At 47.6% G+C, this 15,494-nt stretch overlaps 2 protein-coding genes across 9 annotated transcripts in view; both read right to left on the bottom strand.

Annotated features, from left to right (window-relative positions):
• Positions 1-6,757, bottom strand: part of LOC144158202 (deoxyribonuclease TATDN1-like) — a 71,264-nt gene extending 64,507 nt beyond the window's left edge. For all 4 annotated transcript variants that reach the window (XM_077688901.1, XM_077688903.1, XM_077688900.1 and 1 more), the window contains exon 1: positions 6,508-6,757. The gene's annotated coding sequence lies outside the window, so the exon portion shown is untranslated. The remainder of the gene's footprint in view (positions 1-6,507) is intronic.
• Positions 6,758-12,896: 6,139 nt separating this feature from the next.
• LOC144158201 (deoxyribonuclease TATDN1-like) overlaps positions 12,897-15,494 on the bottom strand; it is a 44,181-nt gene continuing 41,583 nt past the window's right edge. For all 5 annotated transcript variants that reach the window (XM_077688895.1, XM_077688897.1, XM_077688896.1 and 2 more), the window contains exon 10: positions 12,897-13,064. In XM_077688895.1, the coding sequence (XP_077545021.1) occupies positions 12,920-13,064 (145 nt within the window). In that variant the 3' untranslated portion in view covers positions 12,897-12,919. The remainder of the gene's footprint in view (positions 13,065-15,494) is intronic.

Consider the following 15,494-nt stretch of genomic DNA (forward strand, 5'->3'; position numbering starts at 1 on the left):
CACCTTTGTATACAGGGACGACTTTGCCAAACTTAAGTTCATTTGGGTACATACCACAGTCTCGCCAGTGGCGATTGATTGATTGAAAACACGTTTATTCCATTTTGTTGCGCTTGGGCGCTGCTATGGATAAGGGTCGGGAGGGGATCGGTAGGAAGGGGAAAGTGGGAAAGGATAATTATGCCGCCATTTACTGCGTCAGCAGCCTGGATGCAACCCAGTGCTCGCCTGGAGTCGTAGCCGCCGTAGTGTCCTGGGCGTCACCATAGAGCCGGTCACCAACGACTGGTGCTGCGGGGTACAGGAGAAAAAGTAGCAGGACGCGCTACAAGCTAGCAGCGTACCCAGCAGGAGTTTAGGCCGCGGACAGGACCAGGACTGGAGAGACGTGGGCCAGTGTTCAAGTCGCACGTTGGTGAGGGCACGGTACCGAGGAATACTGTAGCGGGGGCAGTCCCACACTAAATGTTGTAGGTCTTCCCTGGTATGGCAAGTTCCTGCACGTGCTCGGGACACTGGGAGCAGTCCCACGGTGATGAAAACGCTGGAGCCAAAACGGTGTGAACAGCATTCCCGTCTGAATCCGTCGAATAATCACAGTTTCCCGCCGTGAGAACTCACGGGAAGGAACTGCGAGGATCTGGAGAGGGTTGGTCATGGCTACGTGGTAAGCTGTCCGGCGGGCTTGACTAAGCTGCCGTTCAGCCGTGGGATCGTCTTCTTCTTGAGGGACGGGCAAGGACGCCGTCGCCACGAGTGGGGAGGGGCTCCGAGCTAGCACGGAGAGTAAATGCGCGCGTGCTAGTTCGTGCACTTTCTCATTTCCAAGGATGCCGCAGTGTGCTGAAACCCAATGAAGTGTGGAGCCGTTACCCGATGCCCGGAGTTTCAGAACGTTGCGCCGAATGACTTCGGTGACGGGGCAGGTGAATTGCACATTGGCACAGGCTCGATACGCTGCCTGTGAGTCTGTGTACACGTGGTGATGTACAGGGGAGCTTGTTAGGTCTTCCTGGAGAGCTGCGTCGAGATTGTCACAGATGGCCTGCAGTTCAGCTTGTGTGCTGTGGGCCGGAGTGACACCGACGTGGTAACGGCGACCTTGAAGTCCAGTAGTTTCGTCGACCCAGCCCGTGGCGTACACAATATGTGAGTCTGCCGTAGTGGGCATGGCCACGTCCGTGTAGATGACACGCTCGTGTTTAAATGCCGCCTGTGTGGAGCGGGCGTGACGTTTCACGTGGGCTGCTCTTCGACCGAAGTGATGAGGTCCCATGTGGATGGGTAGTGGCTTGCCATCTGTAATGGTAATGTACTCCCACGGAGCTGTGCGTCGCGGGAGTAATGTTATAGCCTAGACGGCGAAGGGTGTCACGGCCAGCCTCTGTCGCACGAAGCCGGACTTCTTGCAAGTGCCGGTGCATGTATGTGATCTCGGACAAGTCGTTAATAAGGCTGCAGCTCTTCGGCGCTTCGAGGCGGGTGTAGCGGGGAAGTCCCGTGACAATGCGTCGTGCTTCCTTGCACAGCCTTTCGAGTACAAGCTTCTGGGTGCGATTGACCGGGTGGTAAGGAAGTCCGTACATAATACGAGATGCTAGCACTGCTTGCACGATCTGCCGCATCTCCCTTTCATTGACACCTCTCGTACGGTTTGAAATACGTCTGAGAACGTGAAAAATTTGTTTGCACGCATTAATGACCTTTGGAACCAGGTAGAGGCGGTACAGTTCTCGTCCAGTTCATGCCCAGGATTCTGATGCACAGTTTTCTTGAAATCTCTTGGCTTCCAATCCGCAGTATGTATGCCTCCTTCTCCGCCTGTTTCCCCGTTGTACGCCTGCCCCCGTGAATGACCACGAATTCGGTCTTATCTGGTGCAATAGCGACGCCGACACCGCACATGTGATCGTGTATGATGTCCAATGCCTGTTGGAGCGTGGCCTCTTGTGCACCGACGGAACCCTGGTGCGTCCACACGGTGACGTCGTCGGCATAAATGGCGTACTTAAGCCCAGCTACCGCTTCCAACTTGCACGGTAGGCCGTGCATGGCAATGTTGTAGTGGCGAAACATATGCAACAGGAGGACTGCCAAAATTTCAATGTTCTGTTTTATCAACTCACTGTTATAGTGTCAAGGCCGGCCGCTTTACAACCATCTAAACTCTTCACCATTGATAAGAGGTGTGGCAGTTCTATTTCAAACATGACAAAGCTATCGAAGACTGGTCTACAAGGACGCGTATGACCCGAAGTGTCAGGAAACTGGGCAGCCAAAGACCACCCGACGTCTGCAAAATAGTTGTTAAAACTAGTCACCAAGGTAGCACACGTTTATTGTAATCTAAACCAACTGCATCCTTAACGATCTCCCAGGCTCTTTTGGTGTAGCCTTCGGCTTCTGCGACGAGCTTAGTGAAGTATTCTTTTTTCCGCTTCCTTATCATGAAAATTGATTTATTTGTATAAAGCTTAAATTGTTTAGGCAATATTCAGTATTCCTATGCTGCTTTCATTTGTGCAACCACCGCCCTTTTGCTTCAGTATCTCCAAAATAGCGGGCGTCACCCAAGGTAGTAGTGCTTAATAAGGCAGCATTTTTAAACGAGCGTATGAAATTCCCGTACTCAGTATTAACATCCTCATCAGCGCAGAAATCAATTTGACTTATTTTGTCTCGTAATAACTTTGGATCGACCTTTGTATTAACTTTCCCCTGGATGGTTTAGCATTAAGAGGTTCAGTTTCAAAGGTCAGCTACCGGAAGAGGAAGCACGCCAGCAGACACATCATTGTCAACGTTGCAAAGGGCGTGGTCAATAAGGGTGCTTCACGTATTAGTGATACGTGTTGGCTCAGTTATTACATGTTAAACGATTTTACGAGATATGTGTATTCACTTGAGGTATCACTGGACAAGTTATTATTGCAGTCTCCGACAACTACTGTATGTTTGCAGTGCACGCGGAAAGTTTCTATTGGCACAATCTCAATTTTTTTAAATTCTTTCTCTCAAGGTTTAGGTTTTTTTTTTTCTCGTCCTCCCTCTCCCTTTTATTTGAGTTCCGCTCCTCTTCAAGATGACATCCTGCGTGGGCTTCAATGTTTTATCGCCTCAGCCAATAAGCCACCACGACGGGCGGTTGATTTACCCACGAATTCATACATCTATCTTAAACTTAAGCAGCTAGACTGTAGTTGTGTGCGAGGGATTAGTGGTGGGACGCGCGTGATCACGTTAGCGCGTTTTCATATTAACCAGGGCTCAACCATTCTCACTACGACCACTTAAGAATGCTGATTTAAGAACAACGAACAACAGCCACTCTTCACTTGTTTTCACATACTCACAATCGTTTTTGTGATCAACAATTCCAGGGACAATGGTGGCTACGGACGGGGGACCCAGACTAAGGTGGCTAGCCACCGTACCAGGAACCAAGAACCGCGGAATATTGTGATGATGATGATAATCTTGATGAGCTTAACTCACCCCCACAAGGGGGATTGTTCACGTATACGCTAAATTACTGATGGTGCTTCGACTGGGCTTTAAAATATTTATTTCCCAGGCAAAAGAAGGGCGGGGAATGAAAGTCCACTATGATAAAAACCCGAATTACCCAGTAATTCTGAATTCTTTAGCAATCCATCGCGGCCGCGTGCTGGGTTAGGAGCTGCGCGAGCGAGCGCCTCCTCTGATAAAGCGCGGCGTACCTTGACGTGTGACGTCAACACGGGGGCATGGCTTCGCCTCGTTTTGCAGTCGCGCCGATCTCCAGAAGCGCGCGTTCGGAGGACTGAATGGCTCAGCCAATATTTCAGCGGGCAATTACACTTTCGCAAATATAACACTGGATAACAGTTTCACTGGTGATTTCTACACTACACCAACAATGTCGCTGAACCATGCGTGGCTTATCTTGCAGATGGTGCCGCTCGTGCTCAGTGCTCCAACATCGACCGCCCAAGTCCCGACCTTGCCTAGCTCATCTCGGACAGTATCCCGTGACGACATGGAAGCCAACCTATGGAACTGGAGAACTTCAGGAACGTCACCCCGCGAAGAAGACATAAAACCTCGTCCGCTACTTCAGTGGGAGCGGCGCCACTACACCAGCAATGTCGCTGAAACGTGCGTGGCTTATCTTGCAGGTTGGTTATTATGCTCATGTATCTTATTATCGTTCTGGCAATCCCTTTTTGATTGTACTGCCGCTCCCAGCGAATTGTTTTGACATTCTGTTCAAGTTTTGGTCAGAATGGGTGCTAATGCTTTCCGAGGACGTTGAACTCAACTTCGGACCAACTGTAAATGCTTGAGACAATTTTAAAGACACAAACTCAAATAGAAGCTAGGTTAACTCAGATAGAAGAAAAAGTTGAACCCTTGTCTGAATATGCTGCTAACCTTGACATTGCTAAAGCCTCCAGAGCGCGATTGAACAACAGCAAGAAAGATTAAACGAATTGGAAGACAGGGCTCGAAGAAATAATCTTGTTTTTGCTGTCACTGAAACTGATAAGGAAACACGACAGGACATTTAAAAAAGTTTAAAAAACATATTCTCAACGCGCCTTGGTGTTACAGTGTCCTCAGTAGAAAGAATTGTTCGATATAGGCAATGATTCGATATATCCGTGTTCGATATAAGCGGGCTGTACTGTATAAGGCATATAACATATAAACAATTTACACTTTCGTTTAGATTTAGGATTTCAAGCAGCTTAGGTGACTACTTGTTGTAAAGCGCTCGTGCAGTAAGCTTCCCCCAATATTCAACAATATCTCACGTCTAGCAATTGCATTTCTTAGACGGAAAATCGTTCGCAGATGTGTGGTCGGGCTGCTGACCGCTGTGCTTGTTCACCCAGCGCAAAAAAGTGCTTCCTGATCCCTAGTTTTACGCTGTACGGTAAAAGTTCCAATTGATTTCATTTCCTTAGTACCTATATTGACTTCGCTGACTGTTCTCCCGCCTTCAAGTGGCCTTAGATTTTCCTACTAGCGTACCTGTCAGCGAAGCGTCGCGTGTGCGTTTGTGCAACGCTTGTGTGGAGCGACCTTGACTTGGAGCTAGATGCATTGTACAAACTAACAAAGTAAAGGAAGCCACATTTTTCCGTTCACAAACGTGTCGTGGCTTCGTTTCAACTAAGCGAACGAATTGCGACGACCCGTCGGCGGCCGCCGGACTAAACGCTGGGCCGACTGACTCTGCAGGAAGGTCGGCGAGCCGTGCAATAGCGCAGCCAATTGCCAGCTCGTCTCCTCGTGACGTCACACGAAAACGCCACAAAAATGGGCGAGGGTGCAGAGAGGAGGACAGCATTTTCGAATTGCTTTTTCTACTAAAATTCGCGTAAACGCGTTCAGAGTGGTCGAAACATGGCCTATGGACTCCGGACCCCGGACTACAATTTGCGCTAGTAATCCCGCAATGTTTACAAATCACTTCAGTGTCCCTTTAAGGGGGAGACGTGGGTCTTGAAATGAACTTTTTTATTAATTGGTCTCTGATAATGAAAATCACTGCGCATATGTGTTTTGTCTTCCCCATTTCAAATATGTAATTAGTTTTTAAGTGGTATAATTATTTTTTGAGTTATAAAGAAAACACTGGAGCCTAATTAAGTAATTTCTTACGGGCTTTTAAGGAACTTTTTATTAAATTTTTTTTTAATAAATGGTATGGATGTGTAGCTTAAGGCCTGCCATGCATACTGATGCTATTTATATTCCTGTAAAGCTGGCTGATTGGATAAAATTAGTCTAATTATGCCAAGTACAGTTTTCAGAAAAATTAAGAAGCTCATATTAGTACTCATAACATTTATTTGGGGCAAAATGAGCCAATTAAAATAGCATCAGCATGCAGTTCATTTTATCCCGAATTCAACGGTATAACACTTGTAGAAATCCTTTGAAAAAAACTACCTCAAAACCCCTGTAAGGCTAGGCACATATGCAAAAAAAGGGAAGCTGAGAAAATCGCAGTTGAAGTTTTACTACAAGTGACAGTTTTATCTATTGAGCATATGAAAAAAAGAAAGGTTCTAGAATGTAGCTCGCTTTTCGCTCAACACGAGCATACCAAGTTTGCTGAAATCAGTTGGTTGGAAAATTATGAAATCCTCTGTCTACAGATGGCAGCTGGCAGAAAAACTGAACAAAAGCAAAGCCAGAACGTTGCTTCAATTTTTATGCTGTTGGCAGCGCGCCGTCACTCTTTGGCGACTATGGCTGAGGTGCCCATCGTGCACCACAGTTGTAAACGTTTATTTTGTTATGTTACTGCTTCATTTGTAGCAATCAAATCGGATTTGCATCGCGTGAAATTAGTTGCAGCGAAGGGGCTGGTAACGGAATGCCCGCCACTGTTCTGTAACTTGCATGCGCTCGGCTAGGTGGGATAACCACGTTTTTGGTTTAATCTACTCGTATATCACGTCACCAACGCACATTGTGCACAGTGCGAACATTTATAATTCTCAAATCACTCACCTATATGGTAACCTGCCGACGAGGAAGCGCGCGCCGGAGTGCGGGCCGAACCGCCGCAGCATCGTTGATAACAGAATGAACACACTTCCCTTGCGACGTCGGCATGCGGCATCCTCCACTTTATCATTTCTTTTCTTTCTATTTGCTGCTGATCGAAAGATAGACGCACCTTAGTGCCCCCGCAGGCGTAATCATATCGCTACGCTATCGTCTCGGCAGCCCGCGCGGGCGCTAAGCCTACCTCTGTCTCGGCGCCGTTCTCGCGATAAGTCGTCGTCACAGAAGCAGAAAATCGTATTTTAATAATGCCTGTTCTTCCTTTCGGTTATCGATAGACATCTTTATTTTTACGCCATGCGGGGCTTTTGTCGGTCCTCGCATAGCCCTGTGGTGAGAGTGCCGAGCAGATGACCCACGGCGCCCAGCCAATGAGGTTGCACACTGCGGTCACGTGCAGTCAGTAACCAATTAGGCGGCGCGTTCCGTCTCTTTTCTACCGCGGTTCACGGCCGGACTGGAGGAGCGGCGAGCGCGCGCGGCCGCCGCTCCTCCAGGCAGGCCGTGCGCGGTTTTACCTGCAACCAACGGACGAAACGGAGTGGATCTGGAAAGCGAAAAGACGCGCTTTCGAATGAGATCAAGATGGACGCCGTGGCGCAGTAGAACCCGAGGGGCGAGTCGTCGAAAAAATGCTATTTTCGCGTCGAATCTTGGCCGATTTTAGCGGGCGTCGGTGCTATAAATTTATATTATGGCTCAAATACGTACTCCTGGGTCTGGATATTTTGCTAACCGGTAGAAAAATAGCTCTACTGTCCGAAAATGGCGATTTCTAAAAAAATTTTTTTGGCGAAATTTCGGGATTCCAAGACCCGCGTCTCCCCTTAAATTAAGAAAGTATTTTCACACACCACCAACTAACCACCCTTGTGCAAACTAGTGGTGTATTCCGGTACTAAATAGGAGGAGGCGGATAAGCCTGCCTCAAACATGTTTGTGTAAAGGGAGCTGCCATCCACTGAAATTCAGTCCTGGCGAAAGTACTTCCAGTTCCGAAATTGCTCGCAATAAACAGACATTGTTTCATTCTAATCTTTATTACTTTCTACTACAACTCACCCTTAATTTTCTTCATTACGTATATACTTCTTTTTTCCCGCAGACTTGTTAAATTCAATAGCACTTCCGTGGGGAAGGTTTCTTTATCGGTACCCCTGTACGTGCCGGCAGGAGAAAGCTTTCCCACTGCGATTGCAATAACTACTAACAGACCGTGTACCGGTACCTTTTGCAGAAAGCAACATTAGCTACCAGGGAGTGGAATGGGCACTCCTCACCTGCAAACTGATCTAAAGGATTAGATGTACTGGAATAACTGCCTACACAGCTCTCACAGGATTTTTTTTCATGCCATCGTTGAGGTCACACACTACAGCAGGATTGCACTATAGCATGAGAGGTTAACAGTTGCATTTTTGTTGAAACCAGCTCCACAATTGCGGAACTAAAGGGGCCTTGCACATACCTTTTTTAGATGCATGGGGAAGGTTGGTGCATAAGGGGCCGAGTTGATGACCCACAAAAAACAGCTGTCAGTTCTTCCTCAGAGTAGTGCCAATGAGCGAATGGGGGGGAAACGACCGTTTGTGCTGTACATGTCAACTTGGACAGCACTGCATCAACACTCGTGTCTCCCACAGCATCTCAGTTCATCATCATCATCACCAGCCTGTCTACGCCCACTGCAGGGCAAAGGCCTCTTTCATTATTCTCCAATTACCTCGGTCCTGTGCCAACTGTGACCAATTTATCCCCGCAAACTTCTTGATCTCATCTGCCCATCTAACTTTCTGCCGCCCCCTGCAGCGCTTGCCTTCTCTAGGGATCCACTCTGTTACCCTTAATGACCAGCGGTTATCTTGCCTTCGCATTACATGCCCTGCCCAAGTCCATTTCTTCTTCCTAATTTCTACTAATATGTCTTTAACACCAGTTTGCTCCCTGACCCACTCCGCTCTCTTCTTGTCCCTTAATGTTACACCTATCATTTTCCGCTCCATTGCCCGCTGAGTCGTTCTCAATTTAAGTTGAACCGAGTGAGCCTCCAAGTTTCTGCCCCGTAGGTGAGTACCGGTAAGATGCAGCTGTCATACACTTTCTTCTTCAACGACAATGGTAGGCTGCTATTCATTATCTGATAATGTCTGCCATATGCACCCCACCCCATTCTGATCCTTCTAATTATCTCTGCCTCATGGTTGGGATCTGGGGTCACAACTTGGCCTAAGTATATATATTCGCTTACCACTTCCACTGCCTCGCCATCTATCTCAAACTGCTGTGCTGTCCCGAGGTTATTGATCATTACTTTAGTTTTCTGCATATTAATTTTCAGGCCCACGGTTCTACTCTGTTCGCCCAGTGCGGAAAGCATGCTTTGCAATTCGTCCCCCGAGTTACTTAGCAAGGCAACATCATCAGCAAATCTGAGGTTACTGAGGTATTCTCCATTAACCCTTACTCCCACCTGTTCCCAATCCAACGTTCTAAATACTTCTTGTAAGCATGCTGTGAATAACATTGGAGAGATTGTGTCTCCTTGTCTGACACCCTTCCTTATAGGTATTTTACTGCTCTCCTTATGGAGGATGATAGTAGCTGTAGACCCATTATAGATATCCGCTAGTATTCTTACATAATGCTCATCTACCCCCTGGTTCCGTAATGCCTGAATGACTGCTAGGGTTTCGACCGAGTCAAATGCTTTCTCATAATCTATGAAGGCTATATATAGGGGTTGAGTATACTCAGCGCACTTCTCTATCACCTGATTGATCGTGTGAATATGGTCCATTGTTGAATAACCTTTACGGAACCCTGCTTGTTCTTTAGGTTGACTGAAATCTAAGGTTGCAGAGATTCGGTTAGCGATTACCTTGGTAAATACCTTGTAGACGACTGACAGTAAGCTGATCGGCCTGTAGTTTTTCAAGTCCTTCATGTCGCCTTTCTTATGGATTAGGATGATGTTGGCGTTCTTCCAAGATTCCGGTACCATTGCGGTCATTAGGCATTGCGTATACAGGTTTGCCAGTTTTTCAAGTACAATTTCTCCGCCATCCTTCAAGAGGTCTGCTGTTACCTGATCCTCACCAGGTGCTTTGCCCCCTTTCATTTCTTTCAAAGCCTTCCTTACTTCTTCGGTCGTTACTCAGTTAACATGGCATCTCAGTTAACATGGCGTAAAGTGTGCTCACAGTAACATCCTTCAGGTGTGTTAGGGAACGAAGCTGCAGAGAACTTTGCCCAAGACCCACTTGCTTGTTGAAAGTGGTGTCAGGTGCACAGCACACTTGGAAGTGGTCGATTACTGATCATTTCAGATCGTGGAGGAAAGAAAGCTTGGGAGAGGTCCTGCTAACAAAATGTGGCTTTTCCACGCTCTCGGTGTCATGGCATGTGGCGAAAAGCCAGCCCCACCAACGCCTCGCTACATGCGGTGGCCCAATGAGGAGTTAATTTTTAGCAGATGGAGCAGACAAAAGCAAAGTGAGTAAATGCAGAGGACGTGGCGAGCGAGGACAGAATACAAGGGAGACTCCCTAAAATGGTGTTTCAAGCTGCAGTAGATGTGACGTCAAGGCCTCTACAAAGCTTTTCTTTCCTCCATGTTTCAGATAGCAGTTGTGGCAACCGAATGAATCAAAAGGGCAAAGGCCTTCACTGCTGTTCTATATTGAGACAAATTGGTCCAGAGCACGAATGTGGTTTCATAAGCTAAACCTTCCCTCATTGCGCGCAACTCCCGGCTGGTGTCCGACAGCTCATGGTGGAACGCCGTGTGAGGGAGAATACTGGCCTTGTTTGGAGGACTTGGAAGGAGAGCCTCCCCTTTTGCAAACAGCCTAGTCCTCCGGTTCCTTTGTGTGTGTGGGTTACCTGCCGCAAGTAGTTTCGAAACGGTGCTGCCCCAGTGGCTTGTCTCTCCCCCTGGTCTTTGTAAATGCATCATTTGGTCTTTGATGGTGCGCATCATAGGTGTGAAGCACCGTGCAGGCCGACCACACTATAAGCGCTCCACTAATGTGACAACATTCTCTGCTCCCTTATCTTGCGTAATGGCAGTACGCTCTTCTGTGCAATGTTTTCATATCGGGTAATCTAGGCACATCCACTTTCCTTAACATGATGCAACCCAACACAAATCTAACTGATCCTTTAAAGCAGTGGTTCTCAAATGGGGGTCCGCGAGGGCATTTCGAGGGTCCGCGAAGCCTTCCCCGACGCTCTCCCGGAAGCCTCCCACCCCATTCATTTCGTCTTTTTGCTAAACCTCGCTGGAAATGCGAAAAGGTGGCTTCACTGCATGACTCGTACGTTTAATTTCCCCGCGTAGACCATGTTTTAACTTTTTTTTTTTGCAAGACATGAAAACGATGTGTAAAAGCCAGACACGCAAAAGGCTTGGTGACTCTTGGCTGCACGAGCGAATTGTTCAGCAATATTACGTGAACAAGAACAAAAGTTAGACATAACAGGCTGGCAATGAATAAGAATGTTGGTGCAAATTGTTTGACATCATGACACAGTCAGCATTAGTTAGTCGGGGGGCACGGGAAAAGCAAGGCCGAGGTGGGGGAAGGGGGGGTAGGTGTGATCGGTGTAAGAACCGCCCCCGAAATTTCCTAACCGCTGCATCTCCCCCACTTTCAGTCTTTTTCATATGTACACGCCGAATAATGTTAATGTGTAAAAGCGAAAATAAAAATGACAAGGATGAAGAGGGACTGAGACAATGTTTTGGACAGGCTCTCTTTCTTTTTAGTGTTTTTTATTTACCGGTAACATATACCCTTCCCCCCCCCTCCCCAAATATTTCTGGCTACGCAACTCTCGTGAGGTCCCCCATCACTTTTGCAAGCCCGGAAGGGGTCCTCGGCACGTTCATGGCTGAGAACCACTGCTTTAAAGCTTTTAAGACTTAAATCTTGCCTCATCATTGAAACAAAAACTAACAAAAGAAGAACCATGTGAGCAACAAGCTTCAGCGTCGGACCCTTTGATCAAGAAGCTAAGATGTTATCGAGGCACCATTATACCAGGCTTTCAACTTCATCCCAGCCGAGCCTTAAAAATATGAATACCGTCGAAATGCATTCTAGCATTCAGCGCTAGCTAGAGAGCTATGGAGCTATGGCACCCTCAACACCGCGATGAATACAAGTGCAGCAAGATGCTGAGGTTGGCAACACCAGAATACACACAAAGCTGTGGAATGCCGTGTTAATGTGCATAACCCAGTCATTCTGTCGACTTGCATGGGTGGGGCTAATTTCAAAGTGCCTGCTTGGGAAGAAGAGAGAGAGGGGGTGTCTGCCCTCCCCAGCACACCCTTTTCCCCCTGACTACTGTGGCTGTGGGTGGGACGCAAATAGTGTCCTGTTTGGCCGCTACTTATTGCAGGCATCAACAGATGGCGCCACCGTCCTGGCTGTCCCACTTTCACAAGGCCATCTACGGGTGGCATCACCATTATAGCTTGTTGCGGACAAAGCAGGTAGATGCCCGATGAACTAGAAGAGAGAGGTCTTGCTGCCAACGCCGGCCTGGCTGGTTTGCTCACTTGGCTAGGCCGTTTTGCCCGAGCCCTAAACATTACTAATACGTAGCACATTGGTGATGCGCTAGAGGCCTGCAAACATGCACGAATGACTGAGCTGTGAGCGAATGAAACCGATTGATTGATTCTAGGGTTTATTGTGCTGACACAACGCAGGCGATGAGGCGGACTGTACTGGAGGGCTCCGGATTAATTTTGACCACCTGGGGGTCTTTAGCGTGTGCCGAAATCTTGCTTTTCGCCTCCATCAGAAAATCAAACCCACATCCTTGGGTTAGCAGCAGAATGCCTCAGCCACTGAGCCCCCGTGGCGGGTACGAAGGAACTGAGAAGACGAAATCTTTGCCCAAGGCCATACAACAATTGGACCTCGGCACACCCTCGAAGCACCACGGCAGATTGGAATTGCCCTTTGATGCTGTGGTTGTTGTTTATGATGATGATGATGGTGGTGATGCCCTCAATGGCTGGATATCTTAAGCTCTGGTACCTCTTAATTTTCACTAAAGTTGTTGGTGGCATTTACATGCACTGGCCTTGATTTCAGACAGCATGGGGCAAGGTTTACAGAACAAAAGAGCAAGGAATCACGCTTGCTGGGACTTGCCCACAAAGGCATCCCTGATAGACAGCGTTTCTCAGAAATGTGGACAGCAGTGGGTCATACCGCAGCCCATCCCAAAACGTTAGTACGTAGTAGCCCCCCGTACAAAGTGTTAGTCCTTTGCAGAATGCACTGGTTGCAGAATAACGCTGAGGACAACACTGCTGTTGTTCTTCCCCTGCTCCTCTTTATTGGGCAAACTGCTGTGCCGAGGTGCTGGTCTGCTGCGGCTGCTCGCCGGGAAAAAAGAGCCTGCACGTGTTCTCGTACACCTGGGCAGCCAGGGCGTCGGGGTCTTCGCCACGCACGCCAGCCAGCACCTCCAGCACCTGCCTGCACACATCATCGCCATCATCATCATCACGAGCCCTTCCTGCAGGAGAGCCTGTTTGCAGGCCCTTCTGCAGCACCTAAGAACACTGCTCCAACGAAACCTAATGCAACTTAAAATGACCCAACCAATAGCTAGCCTAGCATAATCTGACCTAATCTAACCGGATTTCCTTTTTCTTTTCCCATTTCAGTTCGCTCAAAACAGTGTGATGCTACAGACAATCACCCCCCCCCCCCCCCCCCCCCCCCCCCCAATGATTGCTATTTTGTGTTGCCTAGTCCTGTTATTTGCCCCCCACGTTCTGTATCTCTTTGGGTATTAATTTCCATACCTCAAACATGGATACCCTGGCAGTCATTCTGTCGATCGGGTGTTCCACATGCTGTAAAGCCTCCTCCTGCATCCCATGTTTGTTTGGCCCAGCAAGGCTCTCTGCTTGGATTTGTCCCCTAACCCACAACATGCAGTTCCTACTCCTAAGCATTACTTGTACCATGCCTTTTCTTTCTTCTCCCACTGTCCTTCAGGCTGACTTTGGTTTTATTTTCAATGCTCTCAGCAAGTCCTCGCACTTCTCTCTCACAAGTCACACGCTGGCAAAATCAGTAATCTGCTGTTTAATTCTCAAAAGTGCTTCTTAAACATGCCTTGTTTCACACCAATTCAACACCCAAGTACCTTGGTGTTCCTTCGCGAAATACTCGTGGCAACATTGTACGTACACCCTTCAGTCCCACAATGGTGGTCTAGGGAAAGAGGAGGTTGCGGGTTCAATACCCGGCCACAGTAGCTCACAAGGGCGTGCACACTACACCCGGGCCAATGTGACCCATGGCCCATACAACACAGCTCTTGTCATGTGAAAATGAAGGACAGTCAATTACCGTGAAATGACCCTGGTGGTCTCCACGCGGAATAGGCCCTTAGTGGCTCCTTTCGAGGTAATGTCAGAAACAGCTCTTCCAGCCACAGACAAGATACAAAGGCAGTACATAAGCCTGAAGCAGCTGTACAAAACAGCATTTACAGCGGTTGCCCTCTGCACTGATGGAAGAAAACTTAGGGCTATGAAAATGATCGAATACTTTGTGAGTAGTGTTTGCAATTTCATTCCACCGGCAGGGCTGTTTGACCGCTCGAAGTATTCAAACATTTGAAATTCAGGGGTTAATGAGGCAACAAAAGACAGCTCTGCTGCATTCCGTGCATACTTTCAAGCGTAGCCGCATGGCATGGCCCCATTAGCGTTGCCCTTTCCTGCAAGGCTTCTAAGCCGTGCACGAAAGCCTAACCCTTGTGAGTCTCATTGCCTGAAACAAGGTTCACTCCGATGTATGTTACCAAAAGTGGGACATTACTTAGAATATGCGTCCTAGCGCATCGAGAAACCAGCATTTCTTCACGGCAATGCATCCCAATATTTTTCGCTCCACAGCTTTTCAATATTGTCTTAAACCTTCATTTTTAAATTTTTGTATCACGTCCTAACCGTTTTTGTACATGAACAGTCAGGTGATTTTATTTTTTGTAGCTACGTTTTAAGAGCTCCCTACACACAAAAACAAAGGTATTCGTATTTTGAAGCATGTGATTGGACTTGCAGTCAGTTTTCACTATTCATATTCAATTTGCTGTCCCAAAATTGATATAGGCGCATCCCTATCAAAAATTCACATTTTTACACAGGTAGAACTTCGAGCAGTGCTTTTCTCAAGTCCACCACCAACATATTTTACTTGCCCTTCCGGCATGACTATTTCTCGGGCAAACCACACAAATTTGTTTTGTCATCCACTTTCTACGCTCTCATTAGTCAGCATAGCTAGCAATGGTAACTAGTAATTGAATTAATCGCTAATTTTGCCGTAACTCGCTGGAACCGTCCGGACACCTCACGTGTCTTTGAAGAGCGACGAACTCTTGCTCTCTGAATAGTTGTTTATGCAGAGAGAGAGAGAGAGAGAGAGAGAGAGAGAGAGAGAGAGAGAGAGAGAGAGAGAGAGAGAGAGAGAGAGAGCTAGTCATCAAATGCAACTTTAGGTTTTTTCCCACACAACTTTAGAAGGTGGCTGAGTGGTGCCAGTGACGGTGAGAAAGTGCGAGGCATTCTACAGTGCGCGCTTGTGTGCCCTATACTACAGATGTGTATGCCAAGGATGTTCACGGTTGACCGAACAAGGACGCGCATAAGGCTTTTGCCTTAATAAGTTTAAAGCCCACCAAATAAGCGAGTGTCCCCATTTGTTTACAGGTGAAACTTTTCTGAAAGACGGGGAGTCTGAAGGCAAAAAGTGTCTGCTCTGCTACACGTGGGATGTTAGGCACGCACTAAGATTTCACTTGTCCCATTTTTTCAAGCACACTGCCCCGCATGTTCAACACTACTTCACCTGTGGAAAAATGCTGCGAGGGGAGGCAAAGCGCCGTTA

The sequence above is a fragment of the Haemaphysalis longicornis genome, unplaced genomic scaffold, assembly GCF_048455015.1.
Source record: "Haemaphysalis longicornis isolate Haplotype H1 unplaced genomic scaffold, Haemaphysalis longicornis Haplotype H1 scaffold_10, whole genome shotgun sequence".
Taxonomy (NCBI): domain Eukaryota; kingdom Metazoa; phylum Arthropoda; class Arachnida; order Ixodida; family Ixodidae; genus Haemaphysalis; species Haemaphysalis longicornis.